The following is a 26,247-nucleotide window of genomic DNA, read 5'->3' as shown; positions in this document are numbered from 1 at the left end:
CTGGATAATCGTATTGTGGAGATTTCGCACTGATTTTTGACTTTGCACTATTAGGTTGTGTTGGTAGTTTCTGACTATTTGTCTTGTTTAACAATGACAGTGAGATACTTGTTGCATTAACTAGCATTGACTGCTTTGGTCTCTTTTTTGTAAGACACTTTATGTATATATACTTATATTTAATTCGCCCCCTCTATTGATGCACCTTCTCTTTATTGGTACTGTACTGCTCTTGTTTTTTACTCTTATCTATCTTTTCCTACTTCTCTGTAACTTTGTAAATAACTGTATACTGCTGTGCTACAACTGGACAACTGAATTTCCCCCTTGGGATAATAAAGGTATCTATCTATCTATCTATCTATCTATCTAATTTATCGTGATATCGTCCCCCGTCATGCACTTGGATCAATTCACCTTTTATTTGCAGAGCTGCACCACTTAAACCCTCTATAATTGGTAAAAGCCTAAAAGGTACTTATATATGTACTTGATACAGTCTTTTTTCCCCCATTCTCTATCAAATGTCTTTGCCCAAAAAAATAGCCGATCTACAAGCTCACAACGTGTCGCGTTGCGACACGTTGTGAGCTTGTAGATCTGCTATTTTTGGCAAAAGTTCCGCACCCAGAATAATGGATTTTGATTATCGCGATAATAATCGTAAATTGCGATTTCATTTGTCACAATAATCGTGATGTGAAATCTTCGTATCGTCCCATCCCTTGTGAGGAAACCCAGGAATATGAATTGCCATTGCTTTTCAGTTCATTGGACAAAGGATTTGTGGACTTGTGGACCTGGGAATTGTAACACCGGAATCCATCGCTCCCACGGGAAAGTAACACATCATGAGAATAGAATACAAATGTTGGGGATTAGCATAAATGTTTACTTATACCAGAATGATAGACAGGGATGATGGCAGGAATCTCACCCGCTACAGAGCCATTGCTTGAGTAAAACGGAACAAACTGCTGCAATGAAATTTTAGTAGGAAGTCCTCCTGTATTGTCGGCATACAGATGACTAAGCCTTTGAAACGCCCCATGATGAGTGTTAGAATACAATATGGAATGGTTGGGGGAAAGCATGTTTGTGAAATGAACTAATATAACACTATTTCAATATAGCTATGGGTGTTTTCTTACAATTACACAATTGGGGCTTATTATTATTATTATTTTGGAAAAAGAACTTGAGTATACGTCCATTGGGACACTGTTTTGACAAAGCATTGTACTGTAGACTGTATATGGCAAAGCAAACGAGCATTAAACTAAGGGTATACTATTGTCCGTTAGAAATTCAGGGTTGCCTGACAAGGGACCATAAAACACGCTGTTAGACATGTCCAATGTCAGTGCCGGACATGTCTAAAGCCTCATATCATGGGAGAGAGGAGCTGATGGACTAGACTGAAGTGCAACTCAATAATAGGAGGGTAATACCTTTACACTTGGTGTAAATCGAGTGAACTATGAGAGTAATTCTATTTCTCGGTAAAAATAAATCTTTATCGATTATATTTGGGACGAGGTGAGATTGGATTTTTCACAAGGTGTCATTGCAATTAAGCTAAAGATGAGGTGCCCTGGAGGCCTGTGGAGCCGGACGACCCATCATCCGACTGCCTGTGACCTTGTCTGTGTTATATATGTCGACTCTTCCACAGGTTTCTCTGAATAATGATGTGCTCGAAGCAGGTAGAGGGTTTAATTGCTCAAACGGCATCTTGACTTAGATAAGGTTGAGATGTATGTAACCTAGAGCTATCCATGCATGCAGTAAGATCATGAGATTATAAATGAGTTTGACACATTTGTTTCAGTTGGCGTTCCGGCGGGCTAAATCTTTGGCTATCTTTTAATTTAATCAGATGTGCTCTATTGTTGCTTAAGATCTGTGTGCATTTCTTTTTTTATCTGTATCCAGGTTTGCAGGGAGCCTGCTTTCTAGAGCCAGACAAGACATGAGTAACTTGCTACAATGGACTGCCTTCCTTTGGACTCTGAATTCCATTCCCTGCACTTTTGGAATGACAGTGAATGACAGAACAGGTATGTATGTATTTTTGCTGTCACCATATTTTCCGTCAAGGTATACTTTTGTTTAGAGGGAGACACATATATTGTTATGGGTGACATGTATAGAGCAGGGTGTGCATACGTATATTTAGTTGCAAATAACCCACAAATCATACCAGAAAGGTTTGTACCAAGGTTTGGACAACCACGTGTGCCAAGTCATAGCTTTAATAAATGAAAAACAACATTACACAATTACATGGTTTAAAATAAGCTAAAATAAAATATAAACTGCTTGATTCACACAGCTACAGTATCTTATCCCAACAGTCAAGTTTGAATATTGAAACATTCTCCAAATTAGTAGTTAATTTAATTAATCCATCGAGAAGCACATAAAAGATTGTTTCCAACAAGAACCTTAGGGATGTCCCGATACCACTTTTTTGCTGACCGAGTACAAGTACGAGTACTTATATATTTTTTTTATCAGATGTTCCTCACTTTCTGGCTGTATATAACACATTAAATTGCATTGCTTTCCCAGAACATGGCACAACTGCCACACATTTCAATTTCTTTTTCAGGTTTAGCCCATGGAAATTCCTGTACTGTGCATGATCTTCTAGATCTACTATGCTCAAACATTTTGTATTTTTACTTTTGATACTTTAAGAGAGAGAGAGAAAGGCGAAGTGGCGGAACACACAGGGTACTCGGGCGCTTTGTGAGCAGTATCGGACGAGTACCGATACCGCAAAATAGGCCGGTATCGGGGCGAGTACCGATACCACGAGTACCGATACCGCATCCCTAGGAATGGCTAATGGTATATTCCCAGGTTCCGTAGGTCAGCTGCACAGGTGCAATGCATTATTGTTAATTGTGGCACGTTTACTAACATGGCAAGTTTAGCAGTTCCAGGCTGGCCATATCCAGCCCTAGAAACCATAGAAACAGAAAAAAGAAAAAAAAACAGTACTTCTTAAAATAAATGTATCATGCCTGGGGTTGGCATTGGCTATGCTGACTCTTGTGAAGATACTGTGTGCCTCCCTGACATAAGTTTAAAACAAAAAACCCAAACTAGTTAAAAATGTAGGGACGTCACCATGAATACTTTTATGAGCCTTGGACAGCCTGGACACACCGGTAGTGACCCTGGAAGGAGGTTGAGTTCCTTGAATTGGCTTCTGCACTGCAGTGCCGGTGTGTGACCAGGGGCATAGTTCTGCCGATTTAAAATGACTCCAATACGGAAGTAAAACTTCCTATGATTGGCCGCTAGTTGCGCTGTTTTCCCCCCCCGGCCGATCGCAAAAAGAATTGCCCTCCATTGGATCCCATTCATTTTCCCCTTTTCGTTTTCTAACCTTAATTAACATTTTCATGAATACTGTATGGTTCCTATCGCTAGTTAAAAATTGCCTTTCAATCACCATCATATTCGTTTTGTCGAAATGTGGTCCAATGTATTTTAAAATAAATGATAAAGTTGCGGGGGGGCGTGGCCAACTAAACTGATACCACGGCTGTGTTCTTCTTCGTGTGCTGTATTTCGGGAGGCTCCGACCACATTCTCCCATGTATCCCTGCGTTGCACGTGACCGTTGGCAGCCAATAGCATCTCTGATGCCTTTACAATTTTATGATGGCGACACTCATTCTAAGGGGTAGAAAGGGCCATTTGCGCTGCATAGAAACCAATGGCTTCGCTTCGTCCATATTTTTCTACAGTCTATGTGTGTGACAGAAGGCCCAACCCCACTATGACACTGATTAGTGTATTCTGAGCAGACTCGACTCCTGCGCAGCTTGACTTTGGGGAGTTTAGTTTAAACTCTCAAACAAAAGAAGTACGGGGCAAAGTCAAAGTGAGATAAAAGAAAGAAAGAAGCAAATAATTGTCTGGAAATAACGTCGTGTCCCTGTAACATTGTAATGGCTCTCAACCTGGCCAAGTCACGGTATTTTCTTTTTATCTTGAAAAGTGAGAGTCATTGTGATACTGCTAAATGGGAAGTTAAAGTATTATACTTTAGTTACGTTGCAAATGCATTCGGGTCCACATCCGTAATCAATGGGGGTAAATTTACTATAATCATTTTTTTTGTCTTAGGAATGCGATAAATACAAAACAATATTATTGAACTCAAGTCTCCATGGAGTGAGTAATCAATAGAAAACTCCTTTAAGGCTTACTAGCTTGCATCTGGAACCAAAAAGAATAGCCTCAGTTTGACCAAATTTAGATTAGCATTTGTATTAGGCTATATTTATCTACCCAAATGTGATACAATAGTTTTATTCTCCTTATAAAACAGGGGGAAAGGATCGGACCATATTATCTCGAGCACAAAATGTCTTTCTTTTGCACTTGTACTGTTTATGTGGTGAATTGAAATGAGCTCCTTGAAACCTGCACTGGAAATGAATTTCATCAGCCCAGCTACACTTGAAATTTGAGGTACAGAGGTATGGTCATGAAGTGTGGGTCATGAAGTATAAGGTCTCGGGTACAAGCGGACGAAATAAGTTTTCTCAGAAGGGTGGCTGGTATCTCCCTTAGAGATAGAGTGAGAAGTTCAGTCACCCGAGAGAGACTCGGAGTAGAACCGCTGCTCCTACACTTGGAAAGGAGTCAGCTTAGGTGGTTCGGGCATCTAGTACGGATGCCCCCCGAGCGCCTTCCTAGGAAGGTCCTCGATGCACGTCCCACTGGGAGGAGACCCCGTGGCAGACCTAAGACCAGATGGAAGGATTATATCTCCAGACTGGCCTGGGAACGCCTCGGTATACTCCCAGAGGGAGTGGAGGAAGTTGCTCAGGATAAGGAAATCTGGAATTCTCAGTTGGAACTGTTACCCCCGTGACCCGATTCCGGAGGATAATCGGTTGAAGATGGATGGATGGATGGATGGATGGAGGTGTGATTTACATTAAACACGTCACAGGAGAAGCTTGGCATGTCTGCGTGCAGCAACCAGAATCAAAAGTTATTTGCAGGTATACAAAAATAAAACAAACGTAATGCGGTGTATTAGCTGTGACCAGCAGACCACGCAGGAACAGAAGTCACTCAGTCAGTTTGGCTCAAAACCTCAAATGATGTTCATCAGGGACTTGCAGAGAATGTTAGAGAGACTGGGACTGAACTTTCTAAAAGGGCCTTTTGTTGAAAATATTGAAAATAGAAGAATCGGCTATTTTCGGTGCTTGACACCACACTAACCTATAAGCATAATCAAGTGAATACTGGAGATGTGATGTAACGGCATGGATTGCTACACAGAGAGGGCAATTCTTTCAACATAAGATGCTGCAATCAATTTCAGGAGATAGTCGGGGGATATCTTTAGAAATAGTGTCAAATCCTGGAATAAATCTTCACCGATGTGTTTGTAAAGGTGTCTAGTAACACATCTCACAAAGACTGAAATTCAGTTTCCCTAGGAAAATCTTTGACAGCTAGGGTAATTCTGGGTCTCATTCACTCACTATACACTATGCTATAGGGGGAAAAAAATCACTCCCAAAAAATATGCTGTAAAAAAAGATTTTCCTAGGGAAACTGAATTTCAGTCTTTGTTAGATATGTTACTAGACACCTTTACAAACACATTGGTGAAGAAATGTTTTGGTAAGGAATTTATTCCAGGACTTTTTAAGATATCCCCTGACTAAGAGTTTAAACAAGGCTTGAATGCTACCTTCAGGTATGGTTTCTTTCACCATAGTAAAAACGGCATTCATGGTCTGGGCACTTTTTACAGACGGACAAAAGGTCAGTTGCTCAAGCCCCCTTTGATGTCTATGTGTGCAATGTGGCTGATGTTCATGTTATTTGACTCAGTATTCTAGGTAAGGGTGTCACTCATAAAATATGAATCAGCAGTCTCTTTGCTTGACCACATGAACTGTAGCGTCCATATTCTGGGCATGTTATAAATAGGTGAACATTCGGTGAAAATAGGCGATCGTGAAGCTCGTTGTGAGCTTGTAGATCGGCTGTTTCTGGTGAAAATAGGCGATCGTGAAGCTCGTTGTGAGCTTGTAGATCGGCTATTTTCAGTGAAGGGATTTGCAGTAGTGGGAAGGCCCTGGTCAAACTTAAGTATTTAGGGTTTAAGTGGTCAAGTTTGATGCATCAATGTGGTGCTGTGTTCATTAATGGCTGCCCAGGGGATGACTAGTTGTAGCATTCTGCAGCTGCTTTACCACCGTGCCACCAGAGTGCTCTGTTATCTGTTCTTTAATTGTCTAAACCAGGGGTCTTCAACGTTTTCACTCCAAGGACCCCTTAGTTGAGAGAGAGATGAAGCAGGGACCCCCACAACCTTTTTCATATATTCCATATAGTTTCATCGTTTGACGACACAATCATCAGTTTATTTTGGATTCATGTCAAGAATGTAAATCTTCTGACATCTTGTAATCTTTGGTTGCAGGTTTTGATCTTACAGAAAAGTTTCTTCTCAGAAAGGGAACGGTCACAGAGGACAGGCGCAGAGGCGTTGTGAGCTTGTAGATCTGCTATTTTTAGCTAAAGTTCTCAAGAAAAAAAAAGGTTTCTATCACACAAAGTTTTGGAGGACCCCCTGTAGTAACTATGAGGACCCCCTAGGGGTCCCAGACCCCCTGTTGAACAATATAATGTTAAATAGCACCCAAAGGGCTTCAAATGTGTAATATTTACATTGTGTTTTTCATGTGACATTTCAGACAACCCACTTCTCTAGACTAGCATAGGGATGATTCTCAATCTCAGCAGAGTACATCTGTCATATCAGACCCACCTCTGCCCCTCCCTAACTAACATCAGCTAATAACTTTACATTCTGAGGCACTCAGGTGTTGCAGAGACAAGATGGATTGATTGATTGATTGATTGATTGATTGATTGATTGAAAAGGTACAGTTTCATGACAGTACAGTTCACTGGTACAAGGTCAACTAAAAGATCCTAGTAAGCTTTTCCGCTTATGTACACAGGAGGAAACCTTTATGTATCTCATATAACATTGAATGACAGACAGATGGAACCAACGGATAGAAACAACAGTCAGTGCAAAACACATACTGTAGATGTTTACAATAGAAATCACTGCTGAGAGTAGGGGTTCCAATCCACCGCAGCCCCAGCTGCCTTAAAGTTAAAGCTCCAAACAGCCCAGAACAAACTAATTAGGGTTGTGCTTGGTCTCCCTCCTCAGACCCACCTTACCGTTCATCACCACGAAAGCGTGGGGTGGCTCAAAGTAGCTGCATCTTGCAATGGGCCTGGTGTACAAGATACACTACACCTCCAAGATACCCATGTACCTGACAAACTACTTCTTAAAGGTCAAGGATGTTCACGATCACAACACCAGAGGCAGCTCCACTAATCATCATCAGCGTAGATTTAACACTAAACAAGGCTCTAACTCGTTCTCCTGCTATACCATCAACATGTGGAACGCCCTTCCACAAGCCTTAAAGGAGAGCAAATCCCTAGCCTCCTTCATAATTGGTATGAAAAGTCACCTTCAGACAGCTGCTACCCGTGACTTGTAAATAGACTAAGCCCCCATGCTTTTTTTCTGCCTTTGTATTTGATATTATGCATATGAAACTGATATTTTCCTAGATAAAGTACTATGTTCTATCCGTCTGTCTTTCAATGTTATATGAGATACTTAAAGTGTGGTTCCTGTGGAAATAAGCCTCGGCTTTCTAGGATCTCCTTTTAGTTGACCTTGTACCAGTGATTTGTACTGTCATGAAACTGTACTTTTTTCTATTGCAAACTTCTAATAAATTCTTCAATCAATCAATCAATGCATTACGGTTTTGGAAAGCGTCTGTAGTCTCTGTACAAACTCAATTGGCCGTGTTGGGGGCAGAGAAGCTGGGGTTGGGGGGGGGGGGGGCGTTGGGGTTAGTGGGGTGTGTTGAATGGGAGGACTATAGGGCCAAGGGCTGTACCACAGCAGCGGCAACACAGATCAGGGGTTCCCAAACTTTTTTGTCTCAGGGCACCCCATGAATATCTTTTTAATCCGAGGCACCCCTACATTATAATTTTCACTCCCAGCACCTTATATTTATAGCATATCGTCGTTGTCGGGTGGAAACCTTGTATGTCCAAAACCGTTCATTTTGTATCAAACATATAATTTTCCGAATGTCTGTCTGAGTGAGTGTCTGTCTGTCTGTCTGTCTGAGTGAGTGTCTGTCACAGCGTTTCTCCTCAGTGGCTGGAGCAATTGATCTGAAATCGCATCACCATTAGCATATGAACACACCTGACATAACTGTGAAGCCTGTTTGTCACTTTCACAAATCATATGCCGTATATTAGCATTTTTATGGTGTATCTATATCTATTCTGCATCTAGCATGAGGCAACATGTTTAACCAGCTCTCTCTGTGTGTGTGTGTGTGTGTGTGTGTGTGTGTGTGTGTGTGTGTGTGTGTGTGTGTGTGTGTGTGTGTGTGTGTGTGTGTGTGTGTGCGCGCACAGGCGGGGGGGCGGGGGTGTCTGGCCCTATTACAGATGTTGTCCAAAAATCATGCAGATCGGTAAACAGTATCTCTATAGCCATTAAACGAAACGGGTATTTCTTACATTGATGCTCCTACATATTATCATGCAAGCACCAGTTAAAGTTACTTTCCATCCCTCATATACTGTGTGCACAGTGCACACCCCATAACCCACACACTGCACATCATTTCGGAGCTCATATCTTTGAACGGGTAAGGGCTAGTCATCTATAAAATGTACAAACTAGTGAAAACAGCTGATCTACAAGCACACAACGGCGTTGTGTGCTTGTAGATCGGCTGTTTTCTCTAGTTTTGTGTGACGGTATTGTATTATGAAGCAGGGCTTTGCTTTACCAAAAGACGTACACATTTGAAACTTGGAGATGCGAGGTTTCTGCCTGACAGTGATGATATTTTAGTGATTATGTTGCGAGGAAAACGTTGAGATAATAGCCATTTTGGTTAGAACTGACTGAAAATAACATTGTACTTCAAGTTTAAAATGATACTAAATATTTTGTGTCCAAATAAATTCCAAATATTATCAAATGATCTCGCGGCACCCCTGGACTGCCGTCGCGGCACCCCAGGGTGCCCCGTCACTCACTTTGAACACCCCTGACATAGATCTGTGTGGGGAGGATTAATTGGCATAACTATACTGGGAGAAAAAGGAGTAAAAGTAGTACACTGTGGCGTGTTGAATAATACCTATCTGTGTTTTTATTCACTCATCCTGTGATCTTTCAGGATGTACTGTACAAATGATGCTATTTGGTGCGCTATTTGGGGCAGGCTACTTACTGTATGGGCATCTTATATCAAAGTTTGAGAAGTACAGTATAGCACACACATTAGCATGGATATACACAGTACAGTACTTGTTTGAACAAAAAGTGTTACAACCGTCCATGGTCTATTCCAGGGGTTCCCAAATGTTTTTTTCCCAAACGTTTTTTTTTTTCACCCACTTTGAAAACCCCTGGTCTAATTGTACAAACAGCTCATTGCTCCAAAATCTGCTAATCTGGACGGTCAAAAAAGATGGACGACCGCTCTCCCAAAAGCCATGTAAACTGATGATCAAGACTTCTATTTGTGATTTGTCATTTGTTAACCACCTGCCATTGCTATTATTTCGGGCATGTTATTATAGGGGAAATTTGTCATAAAATGTCTTAACAACGACAGGCTATTTTTGCTGGTCATCATACGAAGAAGTATATACAGTAGGGCTCAAGTTTAGAACCTGTATAGAGGGTATGCGTGTGACATCACTGTTGCTGGAAGTTATATGGGAATGCCTACTGAGTGGCAAAAAACACATTTCTGCCATTGACAGCCCATACATCCAAACAGAAAAGTCCTATCCGATTGTATTAAACAAAGTTAACTCACCAACATTGCAGCTGTACTGAAAGCTTGAATTATCCTCTTTCTATCTGCAAAGTTTTTGTTTCATAAAAATCCACCATAGTCATGTTATGAGCTACTTTCTGTCAAGACATTCTGTGCAGGTTTTTGTTTCAGAGTTTGGAAGCACTCGTTTTCTACAACACAACATCCTGCTGCCTCCTGCATTATGTGCAATTTAGAAACAGGTGGTATGCAGGGCCGTTGAATGATTTGCAACTAGCACTTCCAAACTCCAATGCTCCATGCTGCTCAATGTTTTGCCACTCAGTCTAGATTAGGGGGGCGGGTCCCAGTGGACGTGCATACCCTCTATTGTAATAGAGGTGCACAATCAATTGTGTTTGCGATTTCTTTGTTCATAGTACTGCTTGGACAGTTTGTCATTTCAGAAGGTTTGATGTACAGTAATGTGGCTCTACTACTGCTGCAGTGTCATTCAAACTGGCAAACAAATTATGTCTCTGTTTTGTAGATATTTCATGTCCAGCATTGACAGTAGAGGACCGCCGCTTCTCCAGTAGTTTAGATCGTCCATTACAAATTACTGGTAAGTGTAATCACTTCATTTCATACTAATATATTATAGTTCACTTTGAAATACTGCACATGCCAGTGTCAATCTCATCGGTCAATGCATAGCTGTCACTTTCTCATCACCTTGTTTGACCTGCTGTACCATGACTTGCTCAAGGCATTTGCAATATTCCTCAATCAATCTTTTCTTAACCCATTTAGAACGGGTACACTTTATTATGTATCATTATTTTGTGTTTTAACTATTGAAAAATAGCAGATCTACAAGCTCGCAGCGCGGCGCTGCGAGCTTGTAGATCTGCTATTTTTGAAAAATCGTGAAAATTAGAATTTTGACCCGATTCTATGAGTGTCTTTTGAATCCTTCTAAGACTTTTTGAAAAACCTGTGTTTCTATGTCAGCAATCTGGCCAGCCATTGTCAAAGAAAAGGACCTTTTCACTTAACTGGAGCTCAGTTAGTCTGTTCTTGAGAGACTACTATGTCAGTGGTTCTCAAACCTTTTCATTTGAAGGACCCCCAAAATGATATGTATTTGGCCACGGACCCGCATCTCAAAATATTTAGTTCCAGGGACCCCCTCAGAGGCAAAATTTGAGTTACAAACGTTCGCTTTAAAAATACATATATTCAAAGATTTGCACACATTTTCAAGACTTTTCAGACTTTTTTCAGACTTTTTAGCAGATCTACCAGCTCGCAGCGCGGCACTCGGTGCCGCGCTGTGAGCTTGTATATCTGCTATTTTTCAATAGCTAAAGCATTCAATCAATTTTAGGCCTAAATGGGTTAAATCTTCTGACATCTTGTAATCTTGGTTGCAGGTTTTGATCTCACAGAAAAGTTTCTTCTCAGAAACGGAACGGTCACAGAGGACAGGCCATCGTTTCGTCTGGGCAGCAGTCCGCTCATTAAGCCAACCGAGTGAGTAGTTTGGTGTGTTGGGTGTGTGCGTACCGTGCGTGCGTGCGTGCGTGCGTGTGTGCGTGTGTGTGTGTGTGTGGGCGGGCGGGCGTGTGTGTGTGTGTGTGTCGGCGGGCGGGCGTGCGCGTGCGTGCGTGCGTGTGTGTTTGTGTGCTACTTATTATTGTTTACAGCAGCCTCTGGGTGCATCTCACTACAGATGCTACAGCCAGATTATTTATCATGTTGTGGATATCTCATAAAGTATGCCTGACAGCTCTCCCTGGTAAGTAATTCCTGTGCATGCTATCTCAGAATGGCTACTGTTCTGCGAGCACGCCTGGATGTATGCAGCTGTTGTACAGAAACAGGGAGGCATTCCATGATGATCGAGGGCCAGGGACAATCGAGAAGCTCAGTGTTTTTGTGCCCGAAACGCCTGTGCCCACGCGGTGCAGACAGTTGGAGCAGTGATTACTAATCCAAAAGAATAACCAGCCCCCGCAGAGGCGCTCTGATCCTAAGATACTAGAATAACACTGAAAAGCTACTCTGCATGTACTCACAAACTCTGCAATCTTTGCCGGCGATTGGTGGCGTGTTGAACATGATGTAACACGGATAGACCATGCTTTAGAGACGTTCCATCTGCTCTGGCTGATAAGGGACTGTGAGGTCGGCCATTAGACAGGGAATACTTGGGACGGAATTAATATTCTGTGAATTATACTGAGTTTTGTAAAAAAAAAAAAGAAAAAGAAAAAGAAGGAAGGAAGATTATGAGCAATGCCTAAGCTGGAGTAATGAGGCAGAGATATTTGGAACGCTACAGCAATGGTTCGGCTGTACAGTGATGTGTGTTCAGCTGCGGACCTCTATTTGAAAATATTTTGTGCGAGAAGAGAATATTTGTATTTTTCCAAAAAAAAACTTTTTGCCCACACACCGTCACTTACTGTATGTCGCACCGCAGATCCCCCGCTTTGTCCCTTTTCTGCCCATATATGGAGGTCCCTGTAATCTGTCTGTCTACCTGTGTCCCTATTATGCCCACTTATGGAGCTTTCTATACTCTATCTCTCAGTCCTTGTCCCTTTTATGCCCATATGTGGAGGTCTCTGTATCTGTCTGTCTACCTGTGTTCCTCTTATGCCCACTTATGGAGATCTCTGTATCTGTCAGTCCGTGTCCTTTTTTATGCCCATATACGGTATGGAGATCCCTGATGTCATTAGTATACAGTATTGCCATAACCCTTTGTATTGACATTCAGATATACTGTAGGCCTATGGGCATATTGGTTGGATCGGCAGGTTCTGGACAACTGGATATCCATGTCTATATATGGACCTATCGGTCGGATCGGTGGTTCTGGACAACCACTTATCCGAACGACTCAATGGCGGGCAGTGGGCACTGGGGGCGGCATAGCTCAGGGGTAGAGAAACCGTTATTAGAGCACGAAGGGTTCCCAGTTCGAATCCGGGCTCCCCCTGAGTTAATGTCGAAGAGTCCTTGAGCAAGACTCTGAACCCCTAATTGCTCCCGGTGGAAGTCTCAGTTGGAACTGTTACCCCCGCGACCCGATTCCGGATAAGCGGGTGAAGATGGATGGATGGATGGATGGATGGAGTAGGTTGGTGCCTTGCATGGTTTCCTCCGCCACCGGTGTATGAACGTGCACGTGAATGGGTGAATGTAATGCACAATCTATGTAAAGCACCTTGGATAAACAGCGCTATATAAATGCACCATTTACCATTTATTTACCACTGCACTCCCTCTAGTCCTTGCCGATGTGCGAAGTCGGTCGATCCCCTATAATATACATTTATATACATTCATATCATTTTTGCTGGGGACCCCCTGGGAATCACTGGAGGTCCCCGGACCCCACTTTGAGAACCACTGCGCTACATAAAATGACACACAAAGCTGTCTGTACATTCTTGACAACCTGGTCACCTGGAGCTGCGATATGACAACCTTGATCTCATGATCTATGACACAGTGCTCTACGCTACTGAAGGTTGTTTTAGGCCTATTAGTTATATGCAGAATCACCTGTGGCTTCCATAAACCATAAATGCTTGACAAAAAGGGTGGCAGTGACTGATAGTCATAGCCAGTCACCTCCTCCCGTCTAAGTGCAGAAGTGTCCTTGAGCAATGAATGCACTGAACTCCAAATGTGCAGGTCTGTACCGTGCATGATTTTACAAGGTACCATCGGTGTGTGAACGGGTGAAAGTACAGTAATGCACATTGTAGAGCGCGTTGGATAAAGGTGTTATATAAATGCACCATTTACAATACTCTGGGGAAGGGAGGATGTTATTAGTCTAATTGTGTAACACTCACGACTGTAAATGGTGTTAGTGTCCCCTCTCCTGCTCTGGTTAGTGGAGAGAATCTCTGGGTCAAATGATTAGTGATTTATTTCCCTATTCACTCAAGCCAGTCCCGGATGCCCACGGCACCCTACTCCACTTCCAGCCGTCGTATACCCGCTGTCTGGCCGTCCCGGCCCACATGTCCAAGGAGCTGCTGGTTGCTCAAAGGACACTGCTGACGACGAGGCGATTATAGTGGAGAGAGAGTGCGATCCCCCTCATATCCAATTATCTGAGTGCTTTAACAGACGATATTGCATGTCAGCTGGGGGAGGGAACGGAAAGGCAAGTGCCTGGAGTGAGGGGCCCCCTCTGCCCCTTCCACAGCCTCTGAAACATCTCTCACTTTACTCTCAAGATGTTGTAGAGAGATGCTCGACTTTCTACATCTGGCTAATGTTCTGTCACCTCCTTGGCACAATATGTATTATGACACCGCTCTCTAAGAGCTGCCTCCACTCAGTTGGAACTTGTTTCGGAGGGAAGTGTACCCAGGAGATTTTTCATTGGAACTTGTGTGTTTATTACGGCAATAAATTGCCGTGTAGCTGTCTATCCCCGCAGACATATTTTGGGCCACTTTTAACCTTGGCATTACCTTGTGTCTCGACGTATCAAGATCCCATGCATGATAATGATTTATCCGTGTTGTGTTTACACGGCGTCTATCTCTTAAGATCCACATAAATATGTTACTCTCGCAGAAAATGCAAATGTATTATTCTCATTTTGATGTCAGCAAGATGTTAAGACAACGTACAATTTGCAGTACCCAATTTGGATTGATTATTTCAAAACATTGGCAGCGGAACAGTGGCTTCTCCATTCTTTCCGTTTGAAAGGCGTTAGCAAGCGACCACATGGGTAAATGACATTGTTCTCGAGTTGCGTTGCACACTGATACATACACAAGAGTTGAACACACTTCCACACAAATGACTGAACATATCTGAACCACTTAGGCCCTATATGCTGCATTGATTAGAGTCCCCCAGGGGTTTATATCGAACTAGGTCCCCTTTTACATTCCTCTACATCAAATATCTATGCCGAAAATAGCCGATCTACAAGTTCAAAACGTTTTTGTGCAACGCAATGCGTTATGGGCCTGCAGATTGGCTATTTTTGCCAAAAATGTCGACCCCAGACTATCGGGATGCTAGGGTTTAAGTTGTTAATTTCCGTTGGTATTGTTGTTATGTGTGGATTAGAAATGGAGCAGTGTTCTGTTCACACGACATGTCTCTGAGCGCCATCTGATGTGTTTCATGGTGACAGGATTACAAAGCATTGCGGATGCAGTATTTTTATACTGCAGCATAAGCTCAAAGTCGCATAGTACGTGTCTAAGATAGCCGTTAATACGAGGTGTAAAGGGAGCGTTTGGATTGAGCAAATTCTGCTGAGGCAGTGGAGTCTGCGATACTTTTGTGTTATTTGTTTCTCCATCTGTGGCTTTAAAGGTGTATTAGTGCTGCATCAGGAGATTAGTGTTGTGGGGCTTTACTGCAAGCAACGTATCTGACTTAGTATTCTGCTATTGTGCAAACCCCACTTATTCATTTTCTGCCAACTGAAGTCTGAAAGTGCTTGCACTTTTAGTTTCTTCTTATCATGTATGTTCAGTCTTTCTCATTAGAAACGCATTTGTAGTGGTCCAGAGGTCATTTGTAGTGGTCCAGAGGTCATTTGATTTGTAGTGGTCCAGAGGTCATTTGTAGTGGTCCAGAGGTCATTTGTAGTGGTCCAGAGGTCATTTGTAGTGGTCCAGAGGTCATTTGTAGTGGTCCAGAGGTCATTTGTAGTGGTCCAGAGGTCAGCTGCTTTGCGAAAAACGAGGAGTTGATATGCTGGCAGTTGGTAGCATCGTTATATGTTTCTAGAGATGCACGTAACAATATTGGCATTTTGGCTAGAGTTCCAAACTTTCCAATACCAATACCACAGAAAAGCTCCCAAAACCGCCTAAAATGCTGGTATCAGCATCGGCCAGTATGCCAGTCTATGCCATACCGATACCACCTAATTTATCACATGATGAGATTTCATTTACAGTAATATTTGGAAATTATGTTGCACTATTGTTTTATATTCTTACTGTGCAATTTACATTATTATTTTACTAACTTGGAGCTGCACTTTAACTATTATTAATGGATTCTTTATATCCTATATCCTAGAATCTATATCTAGCTGTTCTAGGACCGTAGGTGCCCCATAACTCAGAGAGTGTACAAATGGACCCATAAGGGTCCATTTAGTTCCGTTTGTACATTCTCATAGTTACAGACTTGTAAGGGTCCATCTGGAAACCCCTCAAGGAACCCTGGGGGTCCCTGGACCCCACTTTGAGAACCACTGTCCACAGTAGATATTTTTTAAATTACACAATGGTATCGGATTGGTACCCTGTTTCGGCCGATATGCAAGTTAGATAGATTGATAGATAGATAGATAGATAGATAGATAGATAGATAGATAGATACCTTTATTATCCCAAGGGGGCAAATCAGTTGCCCAGAGGCAGCACAGCAGTATAAGGTTATTTACAAAGTTACAGAGACGTATGAAAAAGATAAAAGAAAAAACAAGAACAGAGTACAGAGTACAGTAAGTACAGTAAGAGCAGCAAGGTACAACAAGAAAGGGAACAAATAATATATATATATATAAATATATATACATAAAGTGTCCTAAAGCACAACTATCAATAATACAGTGCCCAAATCAAAGTGACCATAACAGTCAATGCTAGTTAGTGCAACAAGTATCTCTACATCATGTCAAACACAAGCAGAAATACAAAAAAAAAAATACTAACAAGTTATGGGTATGGGAATCGGTATCGGTATGGGCAAGGAGAAAATGGTATCGGTTCATCTTTAATTTTCCATGGTCAACTCGACCGATACCGTTATTGCAATATGCCAGTTTCCAGTAGGGTTTACTTTACACAGCGTGTCTTCTATGAAAGCATGTTACACTGAACAAGCTCACAACACGTCCAGAGTCTTCTATGAAAGCATGTTACACTGAACAAGCTCACAACACGTCCAGAGTCTTCTATGAAAGCATGTTACACTGAACAAGCTCACAACACGTCCAGAGTCTTCTATGAAAGCATGTTACACTGAACAAGCTCACAACACGTCCATAGAGTCTTCTATGAAAGCATGTTACACTGAACAAGCTCACAACACGTCCAGAGTCTTCTATGAAAGCATGTTACACTGAACAAGCTCACAACACGTCCAGAGTCTTCTATGAAAGCATGTTACACTGAACAAGCTCACAACGCGTCGCGCTGCGGACGGTGCTGTCATTAGTTATTTTAAGATGAAAGAGTATTTGAAGTGGTCAAAGTAGCAATAAATTACAAGTTCAGAAGAAGCATCTTCTATAAACACGAATGAAATGTCATAAAAGCCAAGTTTAAAACCGCAACCTGGGATTTCTTCAGCAGCTGCATACCTGTAAGGTTTAGAACGATATTACCTATTTTCAGTCATGAGATTTCTTTTTGATTTATTCCATGTTTACACCTGTTATACATTAACTGTGATTCTGGGTGTAGATGCAGACAAAAAACATACATTCTTATTACCTGATTTATTGGGCCTATGATGCACATATTAGCTCAAGCCGAGCTTGTAGATCGTCCTTTTTCGAATAGAAGAAGTATCTTAACTGGTTGATGTATATTTTGTAATTATAATCAAAATCTACAAAGTTACTTGTTATTAAAGTTACAGTGAAATGTACAATATGTGCCATGTTAGTAGGGTAGTAGCTGATCTACAAGCTCACAACATTTGGCATCGCAATGCATTGTGAGTTGTAGACCTGCTATTTTGTATTTTTTTTATCATCTTGTGTGCCCAAAATAGGGATGGGATACCAAGTTGAAAGTGGTTAAGTGTGTCTCTGTGTTGTAAAAATGTGTAACCAATGAAATAGTAACAGTTTTGGACATACACGGTTTCAGCCTGACATACCGTAGATGATATCATAGTTGGTCATGCATTTTGATAATAGAAGAAGATGCTCTGCTAATGGGGCTGGTTTTGCTTTGGTATGTTTTTGCTTTGGTATGTACTCTTTGGAAAGGAATATGGTCACAGGCAAGCAGTTGCCATTGCATGTCGTGTGTTAACTTCGGGTGGAAAACTTGTATGTCCAAAACGTTTAGTTTTCAGGAAATGGAACGAAAATGGTCAGAAAATGATGAAATAGTGAAATTATCTTATATTAAGACAAATCTGTGAGGGCATTGTTTGACCAATAGCCATACTAGAGTTTAATGTTGCTGTGCTTACTTCAGTGTTGCTACTGTAGGTCCAAGGCACTATAACTATGTCAGTTGTATGGACAGTAAAGAAAGCCCTTTTGGATATTATTGTTCTGCTCATGTTTATCCCCACTGCATCGGAATTGGTTGCATCTTAGATAGTTTTAGATCTCACATAATAACCTTAGATTGTCCAATATTACAATTATGAACATACATTTGGTAGGTTACATAACTATTCATTCTTAAACCGTATTTCAGTTTTAGCTCTCTCACTCTCTTTTTATTTATTTTTTGGCTGACAGACTGGTTGTATAAATGGTAAAACTATCTTGGATTCAGATCAGAATGTCAGCAAAGAGCCACGAGTTAAGTGTACTGAGTGGGAGTTTGTTGCAAATTGCAAAAGTTCAGAAAAACAGTGTGTTCAAAACAAAAATCCACCTGCCAATTGCGTAGTGGTTTTAGGCAGGGATAGTTGTCAAGACGGGGTCAAGAACTCTGCCCCCCCACCCCCCCCCACCCCCCCCCACCCCCCCCCACCGCCCCCCAGGGATCAAGCATGGCACACTGTGTTGTGAAATGAGAGCATACTTGTTTTTGAACCCTGTGAAGGGTTGCCGTGCGAGCGAGTCCAAGAGCCTGCCATAGCACAGCACATATTTATAGCATCCGGCAAAATACCTGCTGCTGGATTCTATCCATTCAAACTTATTATGATCTTTCACTTACTACTCAGCCCCTTGGAGATGTCCTTTAAGACATTTAGGCCTAGACTTATTGAATGATTTAACTATTGAAAAATAGCAGATATACAAGAGCTTGTAGATCTGCTATTTTTGAAAAAAAATCATGAAAATGTGTGCAAATTTTTCAATATATATATTTTTCAAAGCAAACTTTTCTAACTCAAATCTCTGCTTCTGGGGGGGGTCCCTGGAACAGCGTATTTGAGATGGGGGGGGTCTGCGGCCAAATAAATGTCATTTTGGGGTCCATGACATGAAAAAGTTTGAGAACCACTGATTTAGAGGAAGGATTTAGAAGTCGGGTCAAAGATATTCAAAGACTTGCACACATTTTTCACGATTTTTCAAAAATAGCAGATCTACAAGCTCGCAGCGCGGCACCGATAGTTAAAGCATAAAATAGTGGTTGAAGCTGTTTAAATCTAACGTTCCAGGTCTTTGAGGGTTAAAAAAAAAAAGAAAGTCTTACATTTTATTTCTCGACACTTATTATTTATGAGGTTTGTGTTACACATTTATTGCCTGATGTTATATGCATAGACAGCTCGGGAAATGTTCTATGTTGAATCTTTTACATGAATCAGTTTAACAAATAGCCTTGCCACTCTTTTTCCTGTTGGATTGCGGCTGAAATAGCCATTTAGCCCCTTGGGGCCACAAATAGCCTCCCCCGCCCCCCGCCCGCTTCTCTGCTTTTCATAAAAGCATTTGATTTTTCAGGAGCTTTAACCCATTTAGGGCCTAGAATTATTGAATGCTTTAACTGTTATAGCAGATATAGCAGATATAACAGATATACAAGCTCACAGTTGATCTGCTATTTTTGAAAGGAAATCTTTGAATATATATATATATATATATATATATATATATATATATATTTAAAAGGGAACATTTGTAACTCAAATATTTGCTTCTGGGGGGTCCCTGATACAATATTTTGAGATGGGGGTCCATGGCCAAATACATATCATTTTGGGGGTCCTTCACATGAAAAGGTTTGAACACCGCCGACATAGATTTTTTTTTCCTTTTCAATAAACCTTAGAGGGATTCAGAATTCAGAAGACTTGCACAAATGTTCAAGATTTTGAGTTCAAGATACACAATAATGCGTAGTCGGTCTAACTCGGTTAACTTGGGCGTATTTATCATTGTGGTTGTGTACCTTTTCCACCGGTTTCAAAATAATTCAAGACACACACAATCTAGGAGGATATCAAGCTACCAAGAGAACAGGGGATGATCTATTGGGGAACAAAACTCATTTCCGAACTGTCTGAGGACGCTCTCTCTCTCTCTCTCTCTCTCTCTCTCTCTCTCTCTCTCTCTCTCTCTCTCTCTCTCTCTGTCTCTCTCTCTCTCTGTCTCTCTCTCTCTCTCTCTCTCCCTCTCTCTCTCTCTCTCTCTCTCTCTCTCTCTCCCTCTCTCCCTCTCTCCCTCTCTCTCTCTCTCTCTCTCTCTCTCTCTCTCTCTCTCTCTGTCTCTCGCTCTCTCTGTCTCTCTCTCTCTCTCTCTCTCTCTCTCTCTCTCTCTCTCTCTCTCTCTCTCTCCCCCCCTCCTCCCTCTTTCTCCTTCCCCCAGGCAGTGCACACACACAGGCTTCTCGGTGACCTTATCATCATCATCATTATTATTATTTTTTACTGAACTTGATTTATTATAAAGCTAATGCTTTAATGTAATATCATCAGAAGAATCCTAAAGTTTCAGCCAATTAACTCTTTGAGTGCCACCCCTTTCACCACTAGAGGGCGCCCAGTGACCAGAGAAAATCCCATAGAGATATGCTGGTATATGCAGGTATATGCAGAAGCCCTGCAGCCATGACTTGCCTGAACACTTTCCTTTGTGCATGTACAGGAAGAGGATGAAGTTAGCTTGAAGTTAGCTATTGGCTACCAAGCATTTTAGAAGCCTTATTTTCGTCAACTTAGCCATGATTAAACCTTGCACACCTCATGCATGGGAAAAAACAGAGAAGAATGAGCTCTAAAAAATCCAATGCAATCCTGGATTGCATTGGAGTGGATTTGTGCAGTTTGTTCACAGCTTTCAAACAAAAAAATCCGATTGGAAATCCGTTCAGGCATTCTTGAGATAATCGCCATTATGTTTTACATGTTATGTAAACAAACATGGCTGCCCTGTATGTTAGATGGGGTTGTATGGGGGTGGAACATGCAAAATCGCGATTGAAATCATGTTCACCAGATTTGATGGGGTCCAAAAAAAAAAAAAAAAAATTCAAAAAAATTTTTTTCCAAAAATTTTTTTTTTTTTTTTTTTTTTTTTTTTTTTTTTTTTTTTAAAAGCCGAACTTGTTCGGGATCGGCACACTACGATACGCTAATAAAGCCGAACTAGTTCGGGATTGGCACTCAATGAGTTAAGCGTCTTTTGAAAAGTAAAAAGAAAATAGTACAAAAAGTATGAAAGGATGGTGGGGGTTGAGAAGGGGCAATGAGACTGTTGCACTCTATAAATTTGATGTATGCTAATTCTTGAGGTCTACGGTTGACTCCATTGATTTTGCACCCATTACTATTACGACGCTAAAGAGGTTGGTATGAAATTAATCAATTTAGACCGGGTACACATTATTGGGTATTATTATTTTATGCTTTAACTATTGAAAAATAGCAGATACGAGCTTGTAGATCTGCTATTTTTGAAAAATCTTGAAAATTCGTACCCGATTTTGACACGATTCTATAATTGTCTTTTGAATCCTTCTAAGGTTTTTTGAAAAACCTATGTTTCTATGTCAGTGGTTCTCAAACGTTTTCATGTGAAGGACCCCCAAAATGATTTGTATTTGGCCACGGACCCAGATCTCAAAATATTTAGTTCCAGGGACTATCCAGAAGCAAAATTTGAGTTACAAACGTTCGCTTCAAAAATACATATATTCAAAGATTTGCACACATTTTCACAGCATTTTCAGATCTACAAGCTTGCAGCAGCATTTTGCATGGCATTTTCAGATCTACAAGCTTGCAGCGCGGCACTGCGTGAGCTTGTATATCTGCTATTTTTCAATAGCTAAAGCTAGGCCTAAATGGATTAATGACGTTGGATGGAATCACCTTTGTCGTTAAATCAAATGTTTATTTATGTGTGTGTCTTTTGTGCAGCGTAATGGAATGCTTTATCGATTCATCGAAGGTTGATTGGCTGGTTTATTGTTCAGACACTAAAAGCTACTCAAGGCCCCAAAACACAGCGTATTGTTCATGTTGCTATGGGGATGTATAAACAGCTCTCTCTTGACGCTCAAGGTAAAACCTGAATTTATTCTGTGTACTGAATTCACCGTTTTTATGAGATTAGAATTGAAATTGAATAATTTTATGACCAGGGTTCCCACGGTCATGAAATTCCTGGAAATATTTTGAAATTAGACAAATATTTTTCCAGTACTGGAAAAGTTTTGGAATTGATCAAGGGTCCTGGAAGGTCCTGGAAAAAATAGCTATGCGTCGTCTTTGGTTATTGATTGTGTTAATACCTCTGAAATGACAAATTAAACATTGGCCAAATTGTCAAATATTAGAGGCAGACATTGTGAAAATAGCCTATCTACATCCTCACAACGCAACGCGAGCATGTAGATCTGCTATTTTTTCAATAGAAACGTGTTATACAAAATTCCTCAACTCTTAGTGCTCGTCAGGGTGCCGGGGTCCCCAGTTAAAATATGATTATTTCGGGGGTCATGGCCTGAAAAGGTTGAGAACCACTGCCATACACTTCCTGTCTTTGGGCACTGCGCATAGGAGTAAGTGACTTGTTATTGAGCTGAATTATTGTTCTATAGTCCTGGAAATTGGGTTAAATATTCTGGAAACTTTTGGAAATGAATTGGTAAAAATGTGTGGGAACCCTGTATGACACTGTGATTTGATATTTTTTTCACCCCTAGATTAGTTTTTCCAAATGGAATTTCAAATGAATACTCCCTGGTGGCCACCTTCCGGCTGAGAAGAACAACCAAAAAAGACAGATGGTTCCTTTGGCAGATATTTGACCACTCAGGAGGTACTCAGGTGGGCTTACAGAACCCTTTAACCACTTAAGCCCTATATATACTTCGTTGTACAATGAATAGCTTAAAAATAAATCAGATCTACAAAATCACAACATGTCACAATTTGACGCGGTGTGACCTTGTAAATCGTCTCTTTCCGCTATATTTGAAAACGGACATTTTTGAAAAATATGAACTAATTATATATACTGTATATTTTTTGCCTACAATGACATGCCCAAAATGGGGCCGTCAAAGTGGTTAAAATCAAACAACATTTATTGAAAATAATCTTTATTAAAGGAGTAGTTCACCCCTAAAATGACTTTTTTTTCTAGTGATTACTTGAGTTCGTTCATATTTTTTTGTTTTACTTGCATTCCTAAGACAATCATTTCATTACAATAAATGTACCCCAATAAGCCCTATTCACGGCCCGCCCACTCAGCAAATTTCTCAGCAACTTCCTGGTGCTGACGTGAGTTTAGAAGGGGAAACTAACACAGAAATCGCTGGACTTAAAGCCAACAAATCATTACTTCGAACGGTAAAGTAAATTATAATGCTTTGTGCCTTTTACTATCTTGTGTTCTTGATCATGCTAGCCGTATTTTATACTTTACTATTCGGAAATTGCTTTAAATTTGCGATTGCTGTGTTAACTCTATGGGCTTTTAGCAGGGTTTTACCCTTCAAAACCTCACTTCAGCACCAGGGGGATGCTGAGTGGGCGGGCCGTGAATAGGGCTAATTGATTCCGGATTAAATTTGATATAATCCTATTTTTGTTTTAGGAATGTGAAAATTACCAAAAAATATTATTGAATTCAAGTCTCCATGGCATAAGTAATCAATAGAAACACAGTCATTTGGGGGGTGAACTACTCCTTTTAGTTTGTGTTTCTGGTCAAAAAGCCCTTTGTTTGAATCCTTCCTCAACTCCTCCTCCTCCTGCAGGTGTCCGTGGTCGCAGACGGCGCCAAGAGGACGGTGGAGTTCTCCGCCCACGGCCTCCTGAAGAACAGCGTCCACGTGGCATTCAAGAGCCGCGACCTCCACGTCCTGTTCGACCGCCAGTGGCACAAGTTTGGCCTGTCGGTCCAGAGCACCATGGTCTCCATCTACGTGGACTGTAAGCTGGTGGAACGGAGGTAGGGGTGGATGTCTTATCACCATTATTGTGACCAAAGAAATCGCGATTTACGATATTATCGTGATTAGGGCATTCACGAATAGTGACTTTTAGTATTCGAATTATTCGACCTCAAAGTATTCAAATAGTTTGACAGGACTGGCCAAAATGTCAAATATTAAGTAAGCAAGAGGCGAACATTGTGAAAATAGACGATCGCGAGGCGTTGTGAGCATGTAGATCTGCTATTTTCACAATATTGAGGTGTTGTGAGCATGTAGATCTGCTATTTTCACAAAATGTATCTGCGGAACTGAGTCACATTAAATGTAATAGCTACAAGTGCTTGTCAGGGTGGGGGTCCCCAGTTCAAACATGTTTATTTTGGGAGTCGCGGCCTAAAAAGGTTTGAGAAGCCCTGGTATAGAGCATTAACAAATTCATCCACCAGGGGCATTGACAGCACATTCTTATGACTTCCTATCTAGCCAAGTTTTATAAACTATATAAAGAGAAAACAATATTATTTGATTATTTGACTTCCGGGAACAACATCGAATAGTGATATTCGAATATTCGAATATTTGGTGAATGCCCTAATCGTGATAATCAAAATATCCCCAACATCCATTATCCCGGGGTGGGACATTTGTCAAAAAAAATTGCCGGTCTACAAGCTCACAACACTTGTAGACCGGCTATTTTGTCAAAGACATTTGTTAGAGAGTGAAAGAAAAGACTGTATTAAGTATGTATATTATAAGTACATTTTACCAATAGAGGGTTTAGGTGGTACCGGATATGCAGTTCGGCAAATAAAAGGTGAATAGACCCTATTCACGCAGCAAATTTCTCAGCAACTTCCTGGTGCTGATGTCAACTTTGAAGGGTAAACTAACACAGAAATCGCAGGACTTAAAGCCAACAAATCATTATTTCGAACGGTAAAGTAAATTATAATGCTTTGTGCCTTTTACTATCTTGTGTTATTGATCATGCTAGCCGTATTTTATACTTTACTATTCGGAAATTGCATTAAATTCGCGATTTCTTTGTTAACTCTATGGGCTTTTAGTAGGGTTTCCCCATCAAAGCATGACGTCAGCACCAGGACGTTGCTGAGTGGGCGGGACGTGAATAAGGTCCATTGATCCCAGTGCATGACGGAGGACGATTTCACCATAAATTAAATGATAATATGGGTTATCGTCCCATCAGGATGACGGAGGAGAAGGACGGCATCGACCCCACGGGACGGACCCTCATCACCACCAGGGTGGAGGATGGACGGCCTGTGGACGTAAGTCAGCGGCTCCACCACCTGAACGCTATCGTCCCTTATTCCCAGGAGAACGCTCTGCGGAAATAGACAATCTGTTTGGCTGTTTGAGCTTTCGTTGTTTGTGAGCATATACCGTCTGTTTTTGGCCAAGAGATTTGGTGTAGAGAGAAATACAAGCGCACTTGATATGAAGGGCTGGGGGATTCCAGTGAACTAAGTATAGGTTATAGGGGTTTTAGTGCTTTGATGACAAAGTGTCATTCGGGCGAGACATCACTTGAAAAATAAACTTGAATGTGGATCTCGGGTTCCACACTTGGGCTGCCATAGTTTTGCCATAACTAATGTCGGTCAACGCCATATATCTTTCCTAATGTTTTTACCTGATTTTCGGTTGCGGCGTGTGCGTGCCGCGTCCCCATTGTGCGTGCGGCCACCTCCGTTCACGGCCGCCCCACGTGTCTTCTTTCACGCGCAGAAGAAACGATCTATAGGTATATGCGAGTATCCATGGGTGAGCAACAGTCCACAGAAAATGGGGCCGTCGAGTGGGAGAAAGTAGCCAGAAAAGGCCATATTTTTGCAGACAGATACAATGGCTGTGAATGAGGAAGTGAAAGTCGGGCCGCATCACAGCACCTGTTTACCTGTCAACCATGGTAACCAGGTAACATGTGCCTGGACGTGATAACAGGGCCGTGGCACCACGGTCATTCTTATCAAGCTCCTGGAAGTTTTTGGCATCGGAAGTTTTCAAATGGCCTGGCTCCAGCGTGGATCTCAGACTTCATGTGGCCAGCCTGTGACGTCAGTTTGGATAAGGTTTCAGCCAGAGCCAAGTCTCAATTACATAAAATGTAAGGTTTAATATTTCAAAATGCGAAAAGAAGAATTTGTGGAGGCACCTCTGTGGCCGTGTGGCAGTGTGCACAAGAAATGTGACATTAGCTCCAGACACACCTA

General features: G+C 41.4%; 1 protein-coding gene across 1 annotated transcript; it reads left to right on the top strand.

Annotated features, from left to right (window-relative positions):
• Positions 1 to 1,941: 1,941 nt before the first annotated feature.
• col19a1 (collagen, type XIX, alpha 1) lies at positions 1,942 to 25,371 on the top strand (the record flags this gene model as incomplete). Its single annotated transcript, XM_080740072.1, has 6 exons — positions 1,942 to 2,060; positions 10,447 to 10,521; positions 11,333 to 11,432; positions 22,766 to 22,889; positions 23,828 to 24,021; positions 25,221 to 25,371. The coding sequence occupies exons 1-6, from the start codon at positions 1,973 to 1,975 to the stop codon at positions 25,369 to 25,371; spliced, it is 732 nt and encodes a 243-aa protein (XP_080596198.1). The 5' UTR covers positions 1,942 to 1,972.
• Positions 25,372 to 26,247: the final 876 nt, after the last annotated feature.

The sequence above is a fragment of the Nannobrachium achirus genome, assembly GCF_963921795.1.
Source record: "Nannobrachium achirus genome assembly, chromosome: 13".
Lineage (NCBI taxonomy): Eukaryota > Metazoa > Chordata > Actinopteri > Myctophiformes > Myctophidae > Nannobrachium > Nannobrachium achirus.
Note: the sequence above shows the minus strand (reverse complement) of the source record. Positions and strands in the feature narration are given on the sequence as shown.